The sequence below is a fragment of the Suricata suricatta genome, chromosome 3, assembly GCF_006229205.1.
Source record: "Suricata suricatta isolate VVHF042 chromosome 3, meerkat_22Aug2017_6uvM2_HiC, whole genome shotgun sequence".
In the NCBI taxonomy this organism is placed as follows: domain Eukaryota; kingdom Metazoa; phylum Chordata; class Mammalia; order Carnivora; family Herpestidae; genus Suricata; species Suricata suricatta.
Window position 1 is genome coordinate 32,664,434 of NC_043702.1, and position 17,879 is coordinate 32,682,312.

Below are 17,879 nucleotides of genomic sequence, written 5' to 3' on the forward strand. Positions count from 1 at the left end.
AAAACTATCCATCGAACTCCCTTATGACCCAGCAATAGCCCTGCTAGGGATTTACCCAAGGGATACAGAAGTGCTGATGCATAGGAGCACATGTACCCCAATGTTCATAGCAGCACTGTCAACAATAGCCAAATCATGGAAGGAGCCTAAATGTCCATCACCTGATGAGTGGATCAAGAAGATGTGGCATATATACATACAATGGAGTACTACATGGCAATGAGAAAGAATGAAATCTGGCCATTTGTAGGAAAGTGGATGGACCTCGAGGGTGTCATGCTAAGCGAAATAAGTCAGGCGGAGAAGGACAGATACCATATGTTTGCACTCATAGGTCTAACAGGAGAACAGGAGAAACCTAATGGAGGACCAGGGGGAGGGGAAGGGGGAAAGAGAGAGGGCACAAAACTTGAGAGACTACTGAATACTGAAAAGAAACTGAGAGTTGAAGGGGGAGGGGGGAAAAGAGGTGGTGGTGATGGAGGAGGGCACTGTGGGGAAGAGCACTGGGTGGTGTATGAAAACTAATTTGACAATAAACTATTAAAAAAATAAAATAAAAATCTATGCTAAAGTGTCTTGAAATTTATAATAGCTAACCACCATGTGTAGTGACCAGAGCCCTTAGAACACAGTTAAATTCCAACCCACAAATATCAGTTAGTGAAGTTACTCTGGAGAAACTCACACAACTAAAAACCAAAGCCCATTTGTCCATTGCTCCAATTCCATGTACCTACTATTTCAAAGGATTAAATTCCAATTCCTTCAGTGTGTGATGAACTGGGTGAATATTGGGGTAACTTATCCATGTGTGGGGTGCAGTCTCAAGTCCATGTCAGATTAAGAGTAAGATGTGGTAATGATGGTCTTTTTTAGTTAGCAAAGAGAACTCATTATTCTCCTGTATGGTACCATACACTTCTCTCATGATTCCCTTAATGATCTTATAATTTAATTGTGTACCTTTTGTTTCTCTGTTAACCTATTGATAAACTAATTGAGGGTAGAGATGAGTTTTCTAGTTATATTAATATTTTATTGCCTAGACTAATATAATACCTGGTATTTATTAGATACTCATAAAATATTTGTTGAAGTAATCTTTTATCTAAAGTCTTATATTAATTTATTTACATTGTAGATGCTGAGAAGAACTTTTAAAGGGTCTGAAAATAAAGAAGAACAGGAAATAGCACCACCTCCAGTGCCAACTTTGGTACCATTTGGGGATGTGGTATGTGTGACTAATCCTTAGCAAACTTGTACAAATTATTTTATGTAAAGACTAGTTAATATTTATTATTTATCAAAAAGGATATGTAGAAAGCATTTCTAATAACATAATTATGATTTTTCATTTTTTCATTGAGTCAGAAAAGCATTCTAATGATCGCGGAAATTAGGGAAAACTTCTTGATTCACAGAAAAAAATGTTTTCTGTATAGGAATTGCCAAATTCTCGGTATCAGAATCCCCTGGGACACTTATTAGAAACACTGATTCTTAAAATCTGCTAACTTGGAATCCGAGAATGGGGCCTACGAATCAGTATTTTTATTGTGCTTGTCAAGTGATTGTATTGTTAGATTTAGAATCCTTTAAGCTACAGTTTGAAAATTGACTCCACATCTCTCCCTCATTCCCAAAATAGTAAGTCCCAGGAGAAAAAGGTAAACAAGCTCATGAATTATACACACAAACACACAGTTAGGACCTAGTATCTATGCTGAGACTTAGAAATATCTCCCTTTTGGGTGCTGTAGGGTATAGGACATGAGGATCTGCGCACGTTTAGCACTAGCAAGGGTGGAATCCCTTTACAGTCTTTATTTTTGAACATCATTGGGATAGTTAAAGGGTATGAAGTGAGAGAGTTTCTCTTCTCTAGGTTCTATCATGTACTATACATTTTCTTGATTAAAAATATATGATGAATTTAACACCATGTTTTTATGGGAGAAAGAGTAAGATTAGGTTAATGTATACTTTTTTTTTTATACAAAATGAGCATTTATCTATGTAAATTTATAGTACTTTCCTATATCACAAAGTGTCCGAATCTAAACTTACAAAAAGATTCTTTGAAATGCCTTTGGGCTGTCAGCATGTCCATTTTTGTTGACATAGTAACTTCTGTAATCCATCCGTACTTTTGAATATGACTTCTACATTTCTTTAGAACTGATATTTTAATTTCATTCACACTTCCTAACTTCATAGTTTGTATTTGCCTTACTTGAATTACATGTCCAAGAGAAACTTCTCTTAAAAGTCAGTTGGAAGTTTCTGACATAGAAATGTTTGGCATGTGATAGCTCCTCTTAGTGTAGGATTTGTCACATCACTCTCTTTGAAAGTTCTGTGACTTAGTCTAAGGTATTTGGCAAGGATTCTACATGTGTCTGCAATGATAATTATAGCAAAACACTCTATCCCTCATTCTGATCCCTTTTTCAGAAAAATGGTGAAAAAGCTATCTTAAAATTGGGCACATAAAGTGCTTTTGTGAACACCCTTCGGTTGCTTTCCTTATCGAATGCGTGTTGGAGGGTTGATTAAGGTGGTGACGTGGTTATTATTGCTTTGGGCCAACATTTGTTACCCGTAGCCTGTCGATGGTCATCTTTATATTTTTGAGTGTTAAATATTTTTTTGTACTTCAATAGAAATTTTTCTTTTTCATTTTTTATGGATCTACTATGTAAAAGTGCAAAGAACTATTGAGATATAAAGAAAGGGTAGTTGCTCATGCCTTCATGTTGAAACACCTGGCAGACAGGTGGTGACTTATGGCAGAACATTAAAGCATAGAATTATACAATCCAGGATTGTGGCTATACTTGCCTGTTTTACCCTTCTCATGTGTAACTCCAGTTTTACGAGATAAAAATAATTCATGGGATCACCTATGCCAGTACCATTTAAAATCCCTTCTAGGTTGTGTGATATGTATTATACCCCATTGCATTGGAAAACTGTGAATTTTTTCTTTAAAATAACATTTCGTATCTATGTTTCCTTAAGAAGTAGAGCACAGTATCCTCAGAATTTCATCATTCATATACTGTAGTCTTCAAATTAAATATTGAATGCTAGTTTCTTTTTCTGTATTGTTTTAAAATCAAACCAAATCTTTAAAATTACTTATAAGTTTAAAAATACTGTTGGGTCATATATTTTGTTTCACAGTGTTTAATATAATATTGCTGTTGTTTTTACTTGTTTTTTTTAAGGCCAAACATGGATAAATATATTTGGCCAGGAATACAAAACAGTATTCAAGTATTTCTATAGTCATTTTATATTTAATTTTGTGTTTAAACACAAGATAGAATTTTCTTTAACATTTATAAACAGTTTATACAGGGGAAAATGAATGTTTCAGAGCCCTTGGCACAGTATAGTGGATGAATGATTGTTGAATGAATAAAGTGGTTTTAGAATACTAGATAAAAATGTGTATCTGAAACAAGGTATATTTCTTCTTGTTATATGCAAGAATGCTACATTTTGTCAAGTTCTCTCCTAATATGACAGTCATTCAAAGCGTGATGGTTGGATTTAAGTTAATAAACTTAATCTTCTTTGTGTCAGTTTTACTTTGTTGTTAGTTTTACTTTGAATAAATCTGCCTATTTCTTCTGTATTTCTATCTTCTGGTGTTTTCCATTAAATAGATATTTCTAATGAGAAACCATGTGTTTTTTTTTTATGAGAAAAACTAGCAAAGTGGAGGTTTTAAAAAATAGTTTCATATAGAGTAAAATGGAAAAAAACTTAACTTTTAAAAACTCATGTGCTATGTTTTTATCTGGATTGTTTTTAGGTTGGCTGCCTCGCTATTCATGTAAGGAACTGCAGACATTTCGCACCTGAGAGTATCCTTTCTTTTGACTTAAGAACCACAGCCTGATCACGCTTCTGTTTCAGTTAAATATTTCTGCATTACAAAGCACTCCAAGACTTAGTGGCTTAAAACATTAATCAAAACCCTTTGATTATCAATCACTTTGCGCATTCACGAGGTGGCGCTTCTGTTCGCACCGTCACAGCAGCTGCTGCAGTCAGCCGGCAGTTCGAGAGGGCTCGCTGACCTGTTTGGTGCTTTAGTGAAGGTGTCTGGAAGACTGAGTTAGCTGGAAAGCCGAAATGGTTCGACCTTTCTCTCTTACCATGGAGTCTCAAGGCCTTGTCTTTCCATCTTTTTTTTTTCTGCATCAATTTTTATTAGACAATATTACCTTAGTACTATTTTGATTACTGAAGTTTTTGGTGTCCCCTTAAATTTTGGAGCCTGGCTGATGCTTCTCTTACCTTGTCCTAGACCCAGCCCCGGTCATGTCCACTGCATATTAAAGTAGTCACAGGGCCAGATTGAAGAGTAGAGGCAAATAACCTCCACTGTTTGATGTGCAAAGTGACAAAAGCTTTTCAGCTGTCTGTAAGCCACCTCAATCACCATATAAGTTAAAGGCAAACTATCCTAGATGATAATACTAATTATTTCTAAGGGATAATTGTGCTGTTTAAACATTGTCTAAAGGATTTAATTTATCTTGGTGCCTTTAAATAAACAGATTGCTCATTATTAGATTTATCATGGCATAAAACCAGTCTCATTATGAAGAGTTGGTGTTTGTCTTTTATATAAAGTGAATTATTGAAGAGAATTCTATATAAAGAGATTTTTGTTATAATTAAATCATAAAAATTGTTCTAATGCATAGAGTGCTATGAAAAATAACAATATTGCATAGTTTTATGAAGTATATAGTGAAATGAATGAGAATAGAAAACTGCTTTAAATTTATCGTGATTTTAAAAATAAATTACTCTCAAGTGACTTTACCTGAATTTTTGAATTTCTACATAATTATGCTTAGAGAAGTTTTAAACTATATATTACAAATATTTAATCACCTTAAGATAATATATAGAAACATTTGCAAAAGATTATAATGGAAATGTGAGGATATGTGTGTGTGTGTGTGAGTGTGTTGTGTGTGTGTGTGATTAGTCTATTAGAAATATAGAAGTGACTAAAGAATAAGCAACCGTCCTACTTGTATTGTACCTACTATTGATGGACAGAAATTTTTAAAGACTTCTAAAATTGTTTAATATACTCTGCAATTACCTTCTTTATTTAGTTGATTAATTCTTAGGTTTCACCTGAATTGTTTAATGGATTAAGTATATAATGTGTTATTGTACAGTTACAACAAAATTTGCTTCCTAAATATTTGTGTTTTCAGTTGGTTTACAACCTTACAGTAAATTGTACGTTCGGATCTCTATAAACAACATTGTAAAGTGTACAAAAATATGCAGCTTGCTACCCCAAAGTGATGAGAGTGATGTAATTAAGTTTGATGACATAAAATATTTTTCCATACAGGTAATGTTAAAGTTCTCTTCTAGATATAAGATTGTTTTTTACAGTTTCAAATAATTTACACTAATTATGTCCTTTTTTAGGGGATGGGAAAGAAACAAATGCAGTGTCTTTTTATTGGACATTTTACAGTACTCTATTTCCATGTCATGGGTTATATTGGTGTTTTTTAAATAAACAACTTACTGGAAAATTCATAATCTTGAGGTCTTCTAACTTAAGCTCTTCCTTCCTGTGGTTCTGAGTGTTTGTCACACATTCATTTTTCTCTGCCTTGCTCTTCTCCTCTCATCTGCCCTCTCCTACCCGGTCTTAGCTTGGGCTGCATTAATAAATTACCTTAGGTAGGGCAGCTTAAACAACAGGCACTCATTTCTCGCCTTTCCAGAGGTTGGGAATTTCAAGATCAGGGTGCTGGCAGATCTGGTGTCTGGTGAGACCCTGCTTTCTGATTTCCTGATGGCTGTCTTCTCATTACATAGTGACATGGCAGAGAGAACAGAGATTTCTATGTCTCTCAGAATGGCACTAATCCAATTCATGAGGGCTCCACCCTTGTGACCTAATTACCTCCTCCACACCCCATATACAGATACCATCACATTGAGGAGTAGGCTTTAACATATGAATTTTGAGAGAATGAATGATCAGTCCATAGCATACCCTTAAAGTTGTTTTTCATTTCCTCATTTCCGTCTCTCCTTTCCTCTTATGTAAACCCTGATTGTTTTTTGCATAGATTCACTTATTTAGTCTTTATAAACCCCCCTCTCTTTCTCCCTCCCTCCCTCCCTCCCTCTCTCTCTCTCTCTATATATATATATATATATATGCACACACACACACATACACACACACACACACACACACACACACACACACACTCTTATATTCATTCTCATTTTACAGATGAGGACACAGGTACTATTAGGTAAAAGAGCTTTCTTAAGGTCCTAGAACTAGTAAATGGTGGAGCTGGGAAGGGAGTCAGTCTGGCTTCAGACTTCACTTTATTAAACTTTCTCTCACACCAGAGCTTGCTATGCTAAGAGTTTGCTTCTCTTTACAGTTAAGTTTCTTAGAAACTTAGGGACACCTGGGTGGCTCAGTCAGTTAAGCATCCTGACTCTTAATTTCAGCCCAGGTCATGATCTCACGATTGGTGAAATTGGGTCTGGCATTGGGCTCTGTGCTATCAGTGTGGTATTTTCTCTCTCTGGTCTCTCTCCCACTCTCTGCCTTTGCTACTCCCTCTTTCTCAAAATAAATATATTTTTTAAAAAGCTTTTTAGAATCTTAAGTATATCTCAAAGTGTCCTTTGAAACAAGCAGCACTATTTCATTTAGCTGTAGGATTTATTGATTAGTCTAGTTGTTAGTCCTAACAGTTTTATGACATTGGTTAAATTTTTAGTGAAATCCTAAAAAATTTCCTCTATGCTCTATATCTTCTAACCTTTAGTTTTAATCTTCAGAACTTTATTTTGTTCAAGTGTTGAGTATTGGAGATAGTTCTTTAAATATAGTTTAAAAAGTGGAGCACTCGGGTGGCTCAGTCGGTTGAGCATCCCATTCTTGGTTTTAGCTCAGGTCACGATCCCAGGGTCTTGGGATCAAGCTTCCCATCCAGCTCCGTACTGAGCATGGAGCCTGCTTAAGATACTCTCTCTCTCTCTCTCTCTCTCTCTGTCTCTGTCTGTCTCTCTCCCCCACTTGTGCTTTCTGTCTCTCTCTCTAAAACACACACACACACATCAGGCATAGTTTTGCTAAAGGCAATCTATATTATTTCTTTTACTTTGCAAATAGTTTTCCTGAGCTTGCTAATTTTTCAAGAATTTTGTGGACGTAAGTTCACCTAAATAAAACTGAAATTAGCACTGGAAAAATAATATAAGTTAATAGAGTGGTTATCTTTATAAGCATAATAAAAATCTGTTTCTTCATTTAAAATTTTTTTAATGTTTATTTTTGAGAGAGAGAAAGAGACAGAGTACAAACAGGGGAGGAGCAGAGAGAGAGAGGGAGATGCAGAATCCAAAGCAGGCTGCAGGCTCTGAGCTCTCAACACAAAGACCGAAGTGGGGTTCAGACCCACTAACCATGAGATCAAAACCTGAGCTGAAGTCGAATGCTTAACCAACTGCACCACTCACGTGTCCCAAAAATCTTTTACTTTATTTTTTAAATTTTTTATATATATTTTTAATGTTTTTTATTTGTTTTTGAGAGGTAGAGAGAGACAGTGTGAGCATGGGAGGGTCAGAGAGAGAGACACACACACAGAATCGGAAGCAGGGTCCAGGCTCTGGGCTAGCTGTCACCACAGAGCCCAATATGGGGCTCGAACCCACGAACCATGAGATCGTGACCTGAGCTGAATGAAGCCTGACGCTCAAACGACTGAGCCACCCAGGCGCCTCTCTTTTTCTTTATTTTAATAGGAGCTGTAGTTAGAACATGTTGAGAGAAGAATTTTAGTGGAATTCTAATAGAAAGTTTGGGAATGAGTTAGTAGTAGCTACATAGGAAACTGCATAGGGAAGGAACATGAAAAAGCAAAATACATATTAACTCTAGGAAAATTAAGTGATAGAGAAAAGGAAATATAATAATTGTAATTATATTGTTAAACTTTGAAAAATAGTTACATATACAACAATGTAAACACTAAGTGTTGGCCTAACAAAAAGTATGATCTTGGAGGAATGAAGGGAAGAGAAATGTAAAAACTGTGGGGGAGGGTGTTGAGCTAATTTTCTTCTACAGTAAGTACTTAATTGATAGTATTTAAAAGTAAGTTACTTAATAATGTAAGAATGTGACTTTGAAACACCGATTTTATGGCAAAAACCAGAGAAATCCATTTAAAGGTGGCTTTTGAGGAGTGGAAATGGGGTGGATGGAGTAGTATTCTAAAATTATACCCAGGATTTACTTTATAGAGGTATGACTGAATGACAGCATGGAGAGACTAATGCCATTGAAAGAAGGGAACAAAGGGACACACCACACTACATAGGGCCACAAGGGAAGTATTAGGATGGTCAGGAGACAGAAGACCCAAGTGAGGAGAGAGCCTAGGCTGAAACCTTCATTGGGGTTTACTTGAGAAAGCAATACAGGACAGGGTCAACAGTTTAGGATTGGTTAGCACGACTAATTCCTGTAGGCTTTAGGCTGTAGGGATAGTCTTTAGTTGCTTGGTACCTGGCCCTAGGATGATTTAGGGCAGGGGAGCTAGTGGCTCCATGTGAGAGTTAGATAAGGAAGTAGTTAGGGCTATAATTTTGGGATTGGTTTGCATATGAAAGATGTGCTTGCACCTAGCTCTCCCCTTTTCTGTCTCTTGGAATTGGCTAGCCCAGGGATAGAACGTCTGTCTCCCGCCAGCAAACTTGTTAAGATGTCAAAACATCATAACATACAGAAAAAAAAAATCAAACATGAGAGAAAAAAAGTTCTTATTTGTTTTAACTGCTGTACAACTATTTGACTTTTTAAACTATATATCATGTAACTGGGATAAAGTAAAATTATACATTTTTTACTTTAGGACTTCAATTTGCTAAAGCCTACAAAATAGATCTAGGTTAAAAACAGAACCAAAGCAAATAAAAGGAATAGTAAGTGGCTTTAATCTAGTTTTATTGTTCTAGGCAGCTATTGAGTAAGTGGTGTTAAAATTCATGTTAAAGAATAAATAGTAATGGATTTCTGACCTGCCATGCTGGTCATAACTGATATCAGAGGTACTCTTCTGCTCTAAACAACTATAAAATCAAGTAAAATATATGAAGGAACTATTTTCTGATATTTAACAAGGGAAATCGGAGGGCTATATTCTTTAAGAGGAGGGAAGCAGAAGAAGGGAGCTCCACATTTGCCACAGCTTTCAGCCTGGCAGTGAATCTGTCATAAGGAACTGAAACCCAGGGGTACCTGGGTGGCTTAATTGGTTAAATGGCCAGCTTTGGCTCAGGTCATGATCTTATGGCTCATGAGTTCGAGCCCTGTGTCAGCCTCTGTACTGACAGCTCAGAGCCTGGAGCCTGCCTTGGATTCTGTGTCTTCCCCTCTATCTGCCATCCCCTGCTCATGTGCTCACCCTCTATCTCTCTCTCTCCTTCAAAAATACATTTTAAAAAATTAAAAAGGAAAAAAATGTGAAGCCAGAGAGTGATTGCTTGGTGGAGAAAGCAGAGGCTGAGTGAGGAAACAGATGAGAGTTTGGGGTTACTGAGGTGGCTAGAATTTGCCCGGTGAGGTGCTGGAGAGGATGGAGGGGCAGACAAGGAGCCGCGGAGGCCTGTATAGTTATTCCATTCAGGTTCTTGGTTGCATGCTGTGGTGTGCATTTGCAAAGGGAGTTCCTAGGAAGAATTACAGAGAGTAGATGCTGGAGAGCTAAGAGCTGAATAGAGATTTCAGAGTCATTAATTCAGAGTCATTGGAGTTTTATGCGGCTAAAATGGAGAGATTTTGTTGAATATTACCAGTATTCATCAGAGATCCCAGAAAGTCCAAGTCTTAGGAGTAAGGATCCTATCTTAAAAGTAAGGGTTAAAACCCTGGTACCATGGACAAAGGCTGAAATAGACCCATTCTCAAACTAAGCTGTCATAGAATCAAGATGATTTGCCAGCAATTAACTGGCTTCCAGAAAAAAAAATTCAAAACTTAGTAATGGAAGATATAAAAACTCCAGAGACTCATACTCCATACAATAAAAAGATGCTGGCATAAGGAAATAAAACCAATAATAGAGGTAAACCCACAGGTGACCTAAACGTTTGAATTAGGAGATAAGAACTTTATAGCAACTATGGTAAATGTGTCAAAGTGGAAAAGGAGGACCAGATGGATGGTCAGAATGGGAATTTTGAAGAAATGGAAAATCTAAAAAGAACCAAATATAATTCTAGATCTGAAAAATACAATATTGAAATGAATTCATTTGAAACATTCTGGACGCAACAGAAGAAAGGACCTGTGAACTGAAAGATAAGTCAATAGAAATCATTCAAGTTGCAGTTTCAGAGAGAAAAAAGGCTGAGAAAACAGAAGAGACCCATGGGCCGTATCATTCAATTTACAGATGTTCACTTAGATCTCAGAAGGATAGAAGAGGAAGTATTTATTAGAGTATTTAGTATTTTACATTTTTCTCTGCTACACATTTTCTAGAAGTAATGAAAGACATCAATCAGTAGACTCAAGAAACTCAGTGAAGCTCAGGAAAAAGAAATACAAAAATGATCATACCCAAGTACACCATAATCAAACTGCCAAAAACCAAAAATAAAGAGAATTAAAAAAAATTTTTTTAATGTTTTTTATTTATTTTTGAGAGACAGAGACAGCGTGAGCAGGGGAGGGTCAGAGAGAGAGGGAGATACAAAATCTGGAGCAGGCTCCAGGCCCTGAACTAGCTGTCAGCACAGAGCCCGATGCGGGGCTTGAACCCATGAACCATGAGATCATGACCTGAGCTGAAGCCGGATGCTCAACCAACTGAGCCACCCAGGCACCCCAATAAAGAGAAAAACTTAAAGTAGCCAGAGGGGAAAACTACAGCATGTTTAGATGAACAACCATAAGAATAACAACAGACTTTCATCAGAAACAATGGAGTTCAGGAGATAAAGGAATGCCATCTTTCCAGTGCTTAAAAAGGCAACCTAAATTTCTAAACCCCATGGAAATATTCTTTTAAAAGATGGTGAAAGACATAAGGTAAGAGAATGTGTATCTAAAAGACCTGAAATAAACCTCAGCTGGAGAGAAATGATCCCCGCTGCAAGCCCAGATGCATAGGAAGGAATGAAGAGCACTGGTAAAGGTGAATATACAGGTAAAAAGAAAGGACTATTAAAAAAGAAAAGACTTTTTAAAGTGTTCCCCTAAATTTTGAATTTTTATGTAATGGCTAAATACATTTTTCATTCTTCAAAATTCCATCAATAAGCAAATTTGCATATCATAATGTAATATGTATCGAATACCTCTATAAACCATTGAATAAGGGCAGCTGGTTGACTCAGTTAAGCATCCAAAGTGAGTTTGGCTTAGGTCATAATCTCATGGCTGTGCGGAGCCTGCTTGGGGTTCTCTCTCTCTCTCTCTCTCTCTCTCTCTCTCTCTCTCTCTCTCTCTCTCTCTCTCCCCCTCCCCCACTTGCTCTCTCTTTCCCTTAAAATAAAGTGAATATTAAAAAAATACATTGAGAACTGCTAGTGAATAATTAAAATATTCTACCAAGACATAATCATGTAATTTCACAGTAAATTACCTATGAATGTTGTATATTCATTCTGGTCCTGAATCAAAATATCTCATAATTTCCAAGTTCTTGAGATCTTGATATTCTCTTTCTCAGAGAAGACTTTGTTGACTGCCGCTCTACAATAGGTCCTACAGTGATGCTCTGTTACAGATGATGATGGTCACAGTGTATTCCTCCTTTTATGCGTTGACCTCCTTTTTCAGTAGCCAGCAGGCTCCCCAAGTTCAAGGGCTTTACCTTACTATGCTGTATTATATCTCTGGTGCCCAAAATTCATTAACATTTAATAAATAATTATTGAATTAAAATATTTTTCAAGAAAGCCAATACTTTAATAAAAGAAACAATTAAAAAATCATTCTCTGAAAGACTACTAATTGTTTAAAACAAAATGATGATGATGAATGGTAAAATTTGTAGCATTTGTGGAAGTCGAATATATGATGATAAGTGTGGAGAAAAGGGAATCCCTGTGCACTGTTGGCTGGAATGTAAATTGGTACAGCCACTATGGAAAACAATATGGAGGTTCCTCAAAAATTAAAACTAGAATCAAGCAATGTAACTTCTGGACATATATCCAAAAAACCCAAAATCACTATCTCAAAAAGATTCTGCACCTCCATTTCATTGCAGCATTATTTATATTAATCAAGACATGGAAACAATGTAAGTGTCCACAGAAGAATGGCTTAAAATTTTTGATACACACACACACACACATACACACACACACACACACACAGGAATATTATCCATCCATAAAAAATCTTACCAGTTGTGACAATATGGATGGACCCAGAGGGAATTATGCTAAGTGAAATGAGTTAGGCAGAGAGACAAATGCTGTATGATTTCACTTATATGTAGAATCTAAAAAACTTCTAAAAAACAAACAAACCCACAACTCATAGTCACAGAGAACAGAGTGGAGTTGCCAGAGGGGAGTTTGGGGAGTGGGCAAAATGGGTGGTCAAAAGGTACAAACTTCCAGTTATAAGTAAGTCCTGGGGATGTAATGTACAGCATAGTGACTATAGTTAGCAATAACTGTATTGTGCATTTGAAAGTGGCTAAGATAAGTGAAATAAGTCAGGCAGAGAAGGACAGATACCATATGTTTGCACTCATAGGTCTAACAGGAGAAACCTAACAGAGGGCCATAGGGAGGGGAAGGGGGAAAAGAGAGATGGGGAGAGAGAGGGACGAAAATCATGAGAGACTATTGAACACTGAAAACAAACAGGGCTGAAGGGGGAGGGGGAAATGGGAAGGGAGTTGATGGTCATGGAGGGGAGCACTTGTGGGGAGAAGAACTGGGTGTTATATGGAAACCAATTTGACAATAAACTATTATAAAAAAAGTGGCTAAGAGAGTAGATCTTAAAAATTCATCACAAGAAAAATAAATTGTAACTGTGTGGTGATGAGCATTAACTAAATTTATTGTGATAAACATTTCACAATATATACAGATATTATGCTGTACACCTAAAAGTAATGCAATATTATATGCCAATTATATATTTAAGCAAATATTTTTTAAAAGTCCCTAGACTGGAGAAACATTAGATTTTTTCTAATTAGCAAGAGAGTGTGCATTTTAAAGGTCACATAATAGTGGTATTTGTTACAGAGCTCAAGGTTGGGAGAGAGCTCCAAGCTGAGACAGTGGTATATGTGTTTTCAGTAAGTAAAGGAACAAAGACTTGAAAAGCATGTTGGATGTCTTTTGATACTGGGTTTTTGGATTACCTAGATTTGCTGGATTGGATATTAGATTACCTTTTGTAAGATAGTTTCAGTAGAATGTTGAGGCTAAACTTTTGTGTAGAGTTAGAGAATGTAGACAGTGCATATTTCAAAAGACTGTAATTGATGTTACACATAAGATCCTGATTTTTGTTTACATTAAGGCGTATGTGACTATGAGATTGACAATTTATAAAGCTAACTATATGTAAACTTATAATTAGGTTATATACACAAAAGTACATACAAGGATAGTTTATGGATGTATTTATTCAGAAATTATATCTGAAATTCAAACTGAAAATATAATAATTCTTTTCATATGTTTTTTGTATCTAGATTCCCAGGCATCAAGATGATGAGCGGAATAATATTTACTTGGAACTAATGAAATATGCCAAAACAGAAAAATATCCTCTCTCTTTAGGGAGTATTCAGGTACATCTTTATAAAGTAATTCAGGTATGTATCAAAGTTATTTTTTCACTTTGGTATCACATTGTCCAGTTGGTGTTTGTTGTTATTTATCTGTATCTGATGGGCTCTTGTGGTTTATTATCTACCTTCAAATTCATGCTTAGGAAACAGTATCTCCCTGGGGCTATATTTAAAAAAAGTTGGTTTGTAACAGCATAATATTTTTAAAAATTTATAATGTGAAAGGCAGTGACACAACCCAAAAGACTAATAAGCATGTTTTATTATGTTTTCTGGAATGTTTTTAAGCAGGATTCAAACCACAAACTCTCTTAGTTGACGGTGCAAATTTCAGTTCTTTTATCCTTAGCTGGCAGTCTGCCCTGTGCATGTGTTGTTTAGGGGTTCGCCAGAATTTGGGCAGGGTTTATACACAGATTTTTTTGGTTTCTTCTCTCATGCTTTCTCCTTTCTAGGAGTCCCCTCTCACTTTCCATCAGCCATATTGCCCCGAAGTCAAAGGAAGAGAACTGATTAGTGAACAAATATAAACAGTCTTAAGGATTTTTAGAAATATTTGTTAGGATGCAAAGCAAGGAATCCTAAAAAGACTAATGGAGTTACATTAAAAGACATAGGAGCCAGATTGCAGGGGCTCCTGTTGGCCTATTTCAAGATAATTTGAACATCAAAAAGATCACTGCAAATTCTGAATAAAGAAAAATCTATGTCTTGGTGATCTTAAAAAAATAAGGGAAGAAGAATGGGATTTTAAAACTTTCAACAGAAGAATACCAGTTAATAAGTGTAGAAAGAATGATAGAATTACATATTAACCATTTTTGCAGTTCTTTTTTCTTAATGTTTATTTTTTGGGGGGGGGGGAAGAGAGGGGGAGAAGGTAACAGGGAGAGGGAGACTCGGAATCTGAAGCAGACTCCAGGCTCTGAGCTGTCAGCACAGAGCCCAGCGCAGGGCCCAGACTCTCGAACTGCAAGATCATGATCTGAGCCCAAGTCCGGCGCTTAGCCTGTTAAGCCACCTGGGTGCCCCTTGCAGTTCTTTATAATGAATGATGGTTAATTGAATCAAGACTTAACAATGCTACTGAAAACATTAGGCAAAAGGTTATTGGGGAACAAAATATTTTCATGATGCCACCATTAACAGCCTACAGATTAATTATTGCAAAGGGGAAAAGGTGCCTTTACAATAGAGTGATGTTGTGGTTACCACTTTACTCAAGAGCTTGTGGACAGTTTAACATCATATGCTTCCTATGGTGGTACAAGTATACAGCATCACCTGTGAATTATTCTCACCAAAAATGTTTAATGCAAATCTAACAAAGCAGGGTCTAGATCTAACTTTTAGTTTATAGAATTTAGGAGATAGAGAAATCAATAAGAAATCATGTTAACGTAAGATAAATACATAATGTGGTACATACCAGCTTAGATTCTTTAAAAAGTTAAGGTTGTTAAAAAAAAAAAAGATGGAGGACAGTGCTCTAGATTAAAAGGCATACAGCTTTGACTGAAGACAGGTTTGAACAAGATAACTTATAAAAAGACCTTCTTGGGACAATTAAGAAAATTTGAATCTATATTGAATTTTAGATAAAACTCGAAAATAACTTAATTTTCTGAAATTTGATGTTGATATTGTGGTTATGTAGAAGAATGTCCTTATTTATATGGTACAGAAGTTGAGGCTTTAACATTTTGGTATGAAGTGACATGATGACTGCAACTTGTGAATGTGTGTACACACAGATAAAGCAGGCATGGCGAAATGTTACAACAGTTCTAAAAGCTGCTAAACAAGTGTTTGAACTTATTTAATCTAGGTGTAGGGTATATCTATACTTATTGCTGTAATCTTTCAGATGATCTTTATGTTTCAAAAGTTTCATAATGAGAATTTGGGGGAAATCAGCTTTTTCAGCATATTAGCAGGAGGCCTCAGATGAAGGAGAAAATACTGACTAATGAATAAGAGTAAGCAGTTGAAGATTCTCAGGAAACTAGGAGGGAAAGATCTTGGAAATTACTAAAATTTCCTCTGCTATATAGCAATTTAGGCATCAGAAAAATGTATATTATTAGTCACATTTTGTTCAAGGGAGTAGGATATTTGGATTATAGTCATATGTGTAAACTTCTCTGTATTTATTTTTATGATGGTAAATTTTTTAGATGAGAAATATCACCCACCATCCCACAATTGCAATAAAGCATTTCATTTCTCAGTATTTCATTCTGAATCTTTTTAATAAACCTAAGCATAAAAATAGAAAATATAAAAAGAGCCAAATGCAAATTATAGGAATGAAAAATCAATCTAAAATCAAAAATTCATTTGATGGACTTAGCAGAATAGAGATGCCAAATGAATATTCTTTTTCTTAATTTCTTTAAAATGTATGACTATTTAAAACAAAAATATAACCTTCATACTACTTTAGGGAAAATACACAAATTTTATAGGATCTATAACCTTGTCTTGTAGAGTTTATAATGTTTGTAAATGTAATTTATCTGACAACTACAGCGTAAGGGGAGGAAAGGGGTGAGCTCTAAAGGACATATAGAATACAGGATTTGTGTATTTTCCCCAAAGGGTATAAAGTAAATGTAATCTGGTTGAAGTTCCTATGCTGTTACCAGATTCTGTTTTCTGCCCTTCCCTCCAAGAAATGTAATGATTATCTTAAATTTGTATTTATTACCTTGTTCTGTTCATAGTTTTACTACTTATATATAGTTGCAAGCTAGTATCATTTGTTCTAAAATATTATGCTTCTAAGATTAATACAGGTAATTTCATTTGCTGGCACTCATTCTCTCACTGCTATATATTGTTCCATGTGGAACATCGCTCATTTGTAGATTTGTTGATGGACGTTTGGATTGTTTTCAGGTTTAAAAAAAATTTTTTTGATGTTTTACTTATTTTTTTTTTTGAGAGACAGAGACAGTGTGAGCAGGGGAGGGTCAGAGAGAGAGGGAGACACGGAATCTGAAGACAGGCTTCAGGCTCTGAGCTAGCTGTCAGCACAGAGCCTGACGCGGGGAGTGAACTCATGAACACAAGATCATGACCTGAGCTGAAGCCAGACACCCAACCGACTGAGCCACCCAGGCGCCCCTGTTTTCAGTTTTTACTATGCACAATGCTGCAGTGAATTTTCTTGAACATATCTTTTAATGCACATCTGCAAAAAGTCTCTACATTATGATGAATTGTTCTAAGTCATTTTGATGCATTGTTACATCATATGGTAAAGAGACCATTATTATGTAATGGACACAATCATCAAGGAAAGCAATTTTGGTTATTAATGGATTTCCTCGAAGAGCTTTATGATTTTAGCTGTGGTGTGTTCAGGATATTCTGTTGCTATGTAATATCTGTCAGTATCCTTCTATAAGCACTTCTACCTTAATTAAGACTTGTGTCATTTTCCTTATTAGAATTTCTCAGTTACCCAGTTTTGGTTAAAACTCAGATCCCAGAAAGACAAAGCTGACCATAAGGACTTTGGTGGTTTTTGTCTTTAGTTTTTATTTTGATACGGTTTTATTAGCTGGTTGTTACCTTGGGATGATGACTGTATAATAATATCTAAACATCTGCATATCAGACAATAGAGGAAAACAAGAACTATGAGACAATCATAAATATAATAAAAATGTTGAATCCACTTTGTATCCAGCCCTATTTAAAAGTAGGTCTAATGGGAGAGTAAGTACCACAGATGAATTTGGCCCACCTTAAATAGACATGTAGCCTTAAAAACAAAACAAAATAACACTCTTCTCTTGAGATAGTAGTATATTCACATGCAGTTAAAAGAAATAATAGAGATCCTTTGTATCCTTTACTCAGTTTCCCCTGATGGTAACGTCTTTCAAAATTGTGGCACACAGTATCTCAACCAGGATGCAGAGTCCTTCCACCTCTCCCAGGGTCCCTCGTGTTTCCCTTTTATAGCTACATCCACTTCTCTCCCGCGCCACCCCC

The 17,879-nt window shown here is 35.9% G+C and overlaps 1 protein-coding gene across 1 annotated transcript in view; it reads left to right on the plus strand.

The window, feature by feature from the left end:
• The window catches only part of C2CD6 (C2 calcium dependent domain containing 6), a 147,125-nt gene that overhangs the window by 28,814 nt on the left and 100,432 nt on the right, over positions 1 to 17,879 (plus strand). The window contains exons 2-5 of the mRNA XM_029934066.1: positions 1,145 to 1,237; positions 3,830 to 3,881; positions 5,259 to 5,401; positions 13,776 to 13,898. Of these exons, the coding sequence (XP_029789926.1) occupies positions 1,145 to 1,237; positions 3,830 to 3,881; positions 5,259 to 5,401; positions 13,776 to 13,898 (411 nt within the window). The remainder of the gene's footprint in view (positions 1 to 1,144; positions 1,238 to 3,829; positions 3,882 to 5,258; positions 5,402 to 13,775; positions 13,899 to 17,879) is intronic.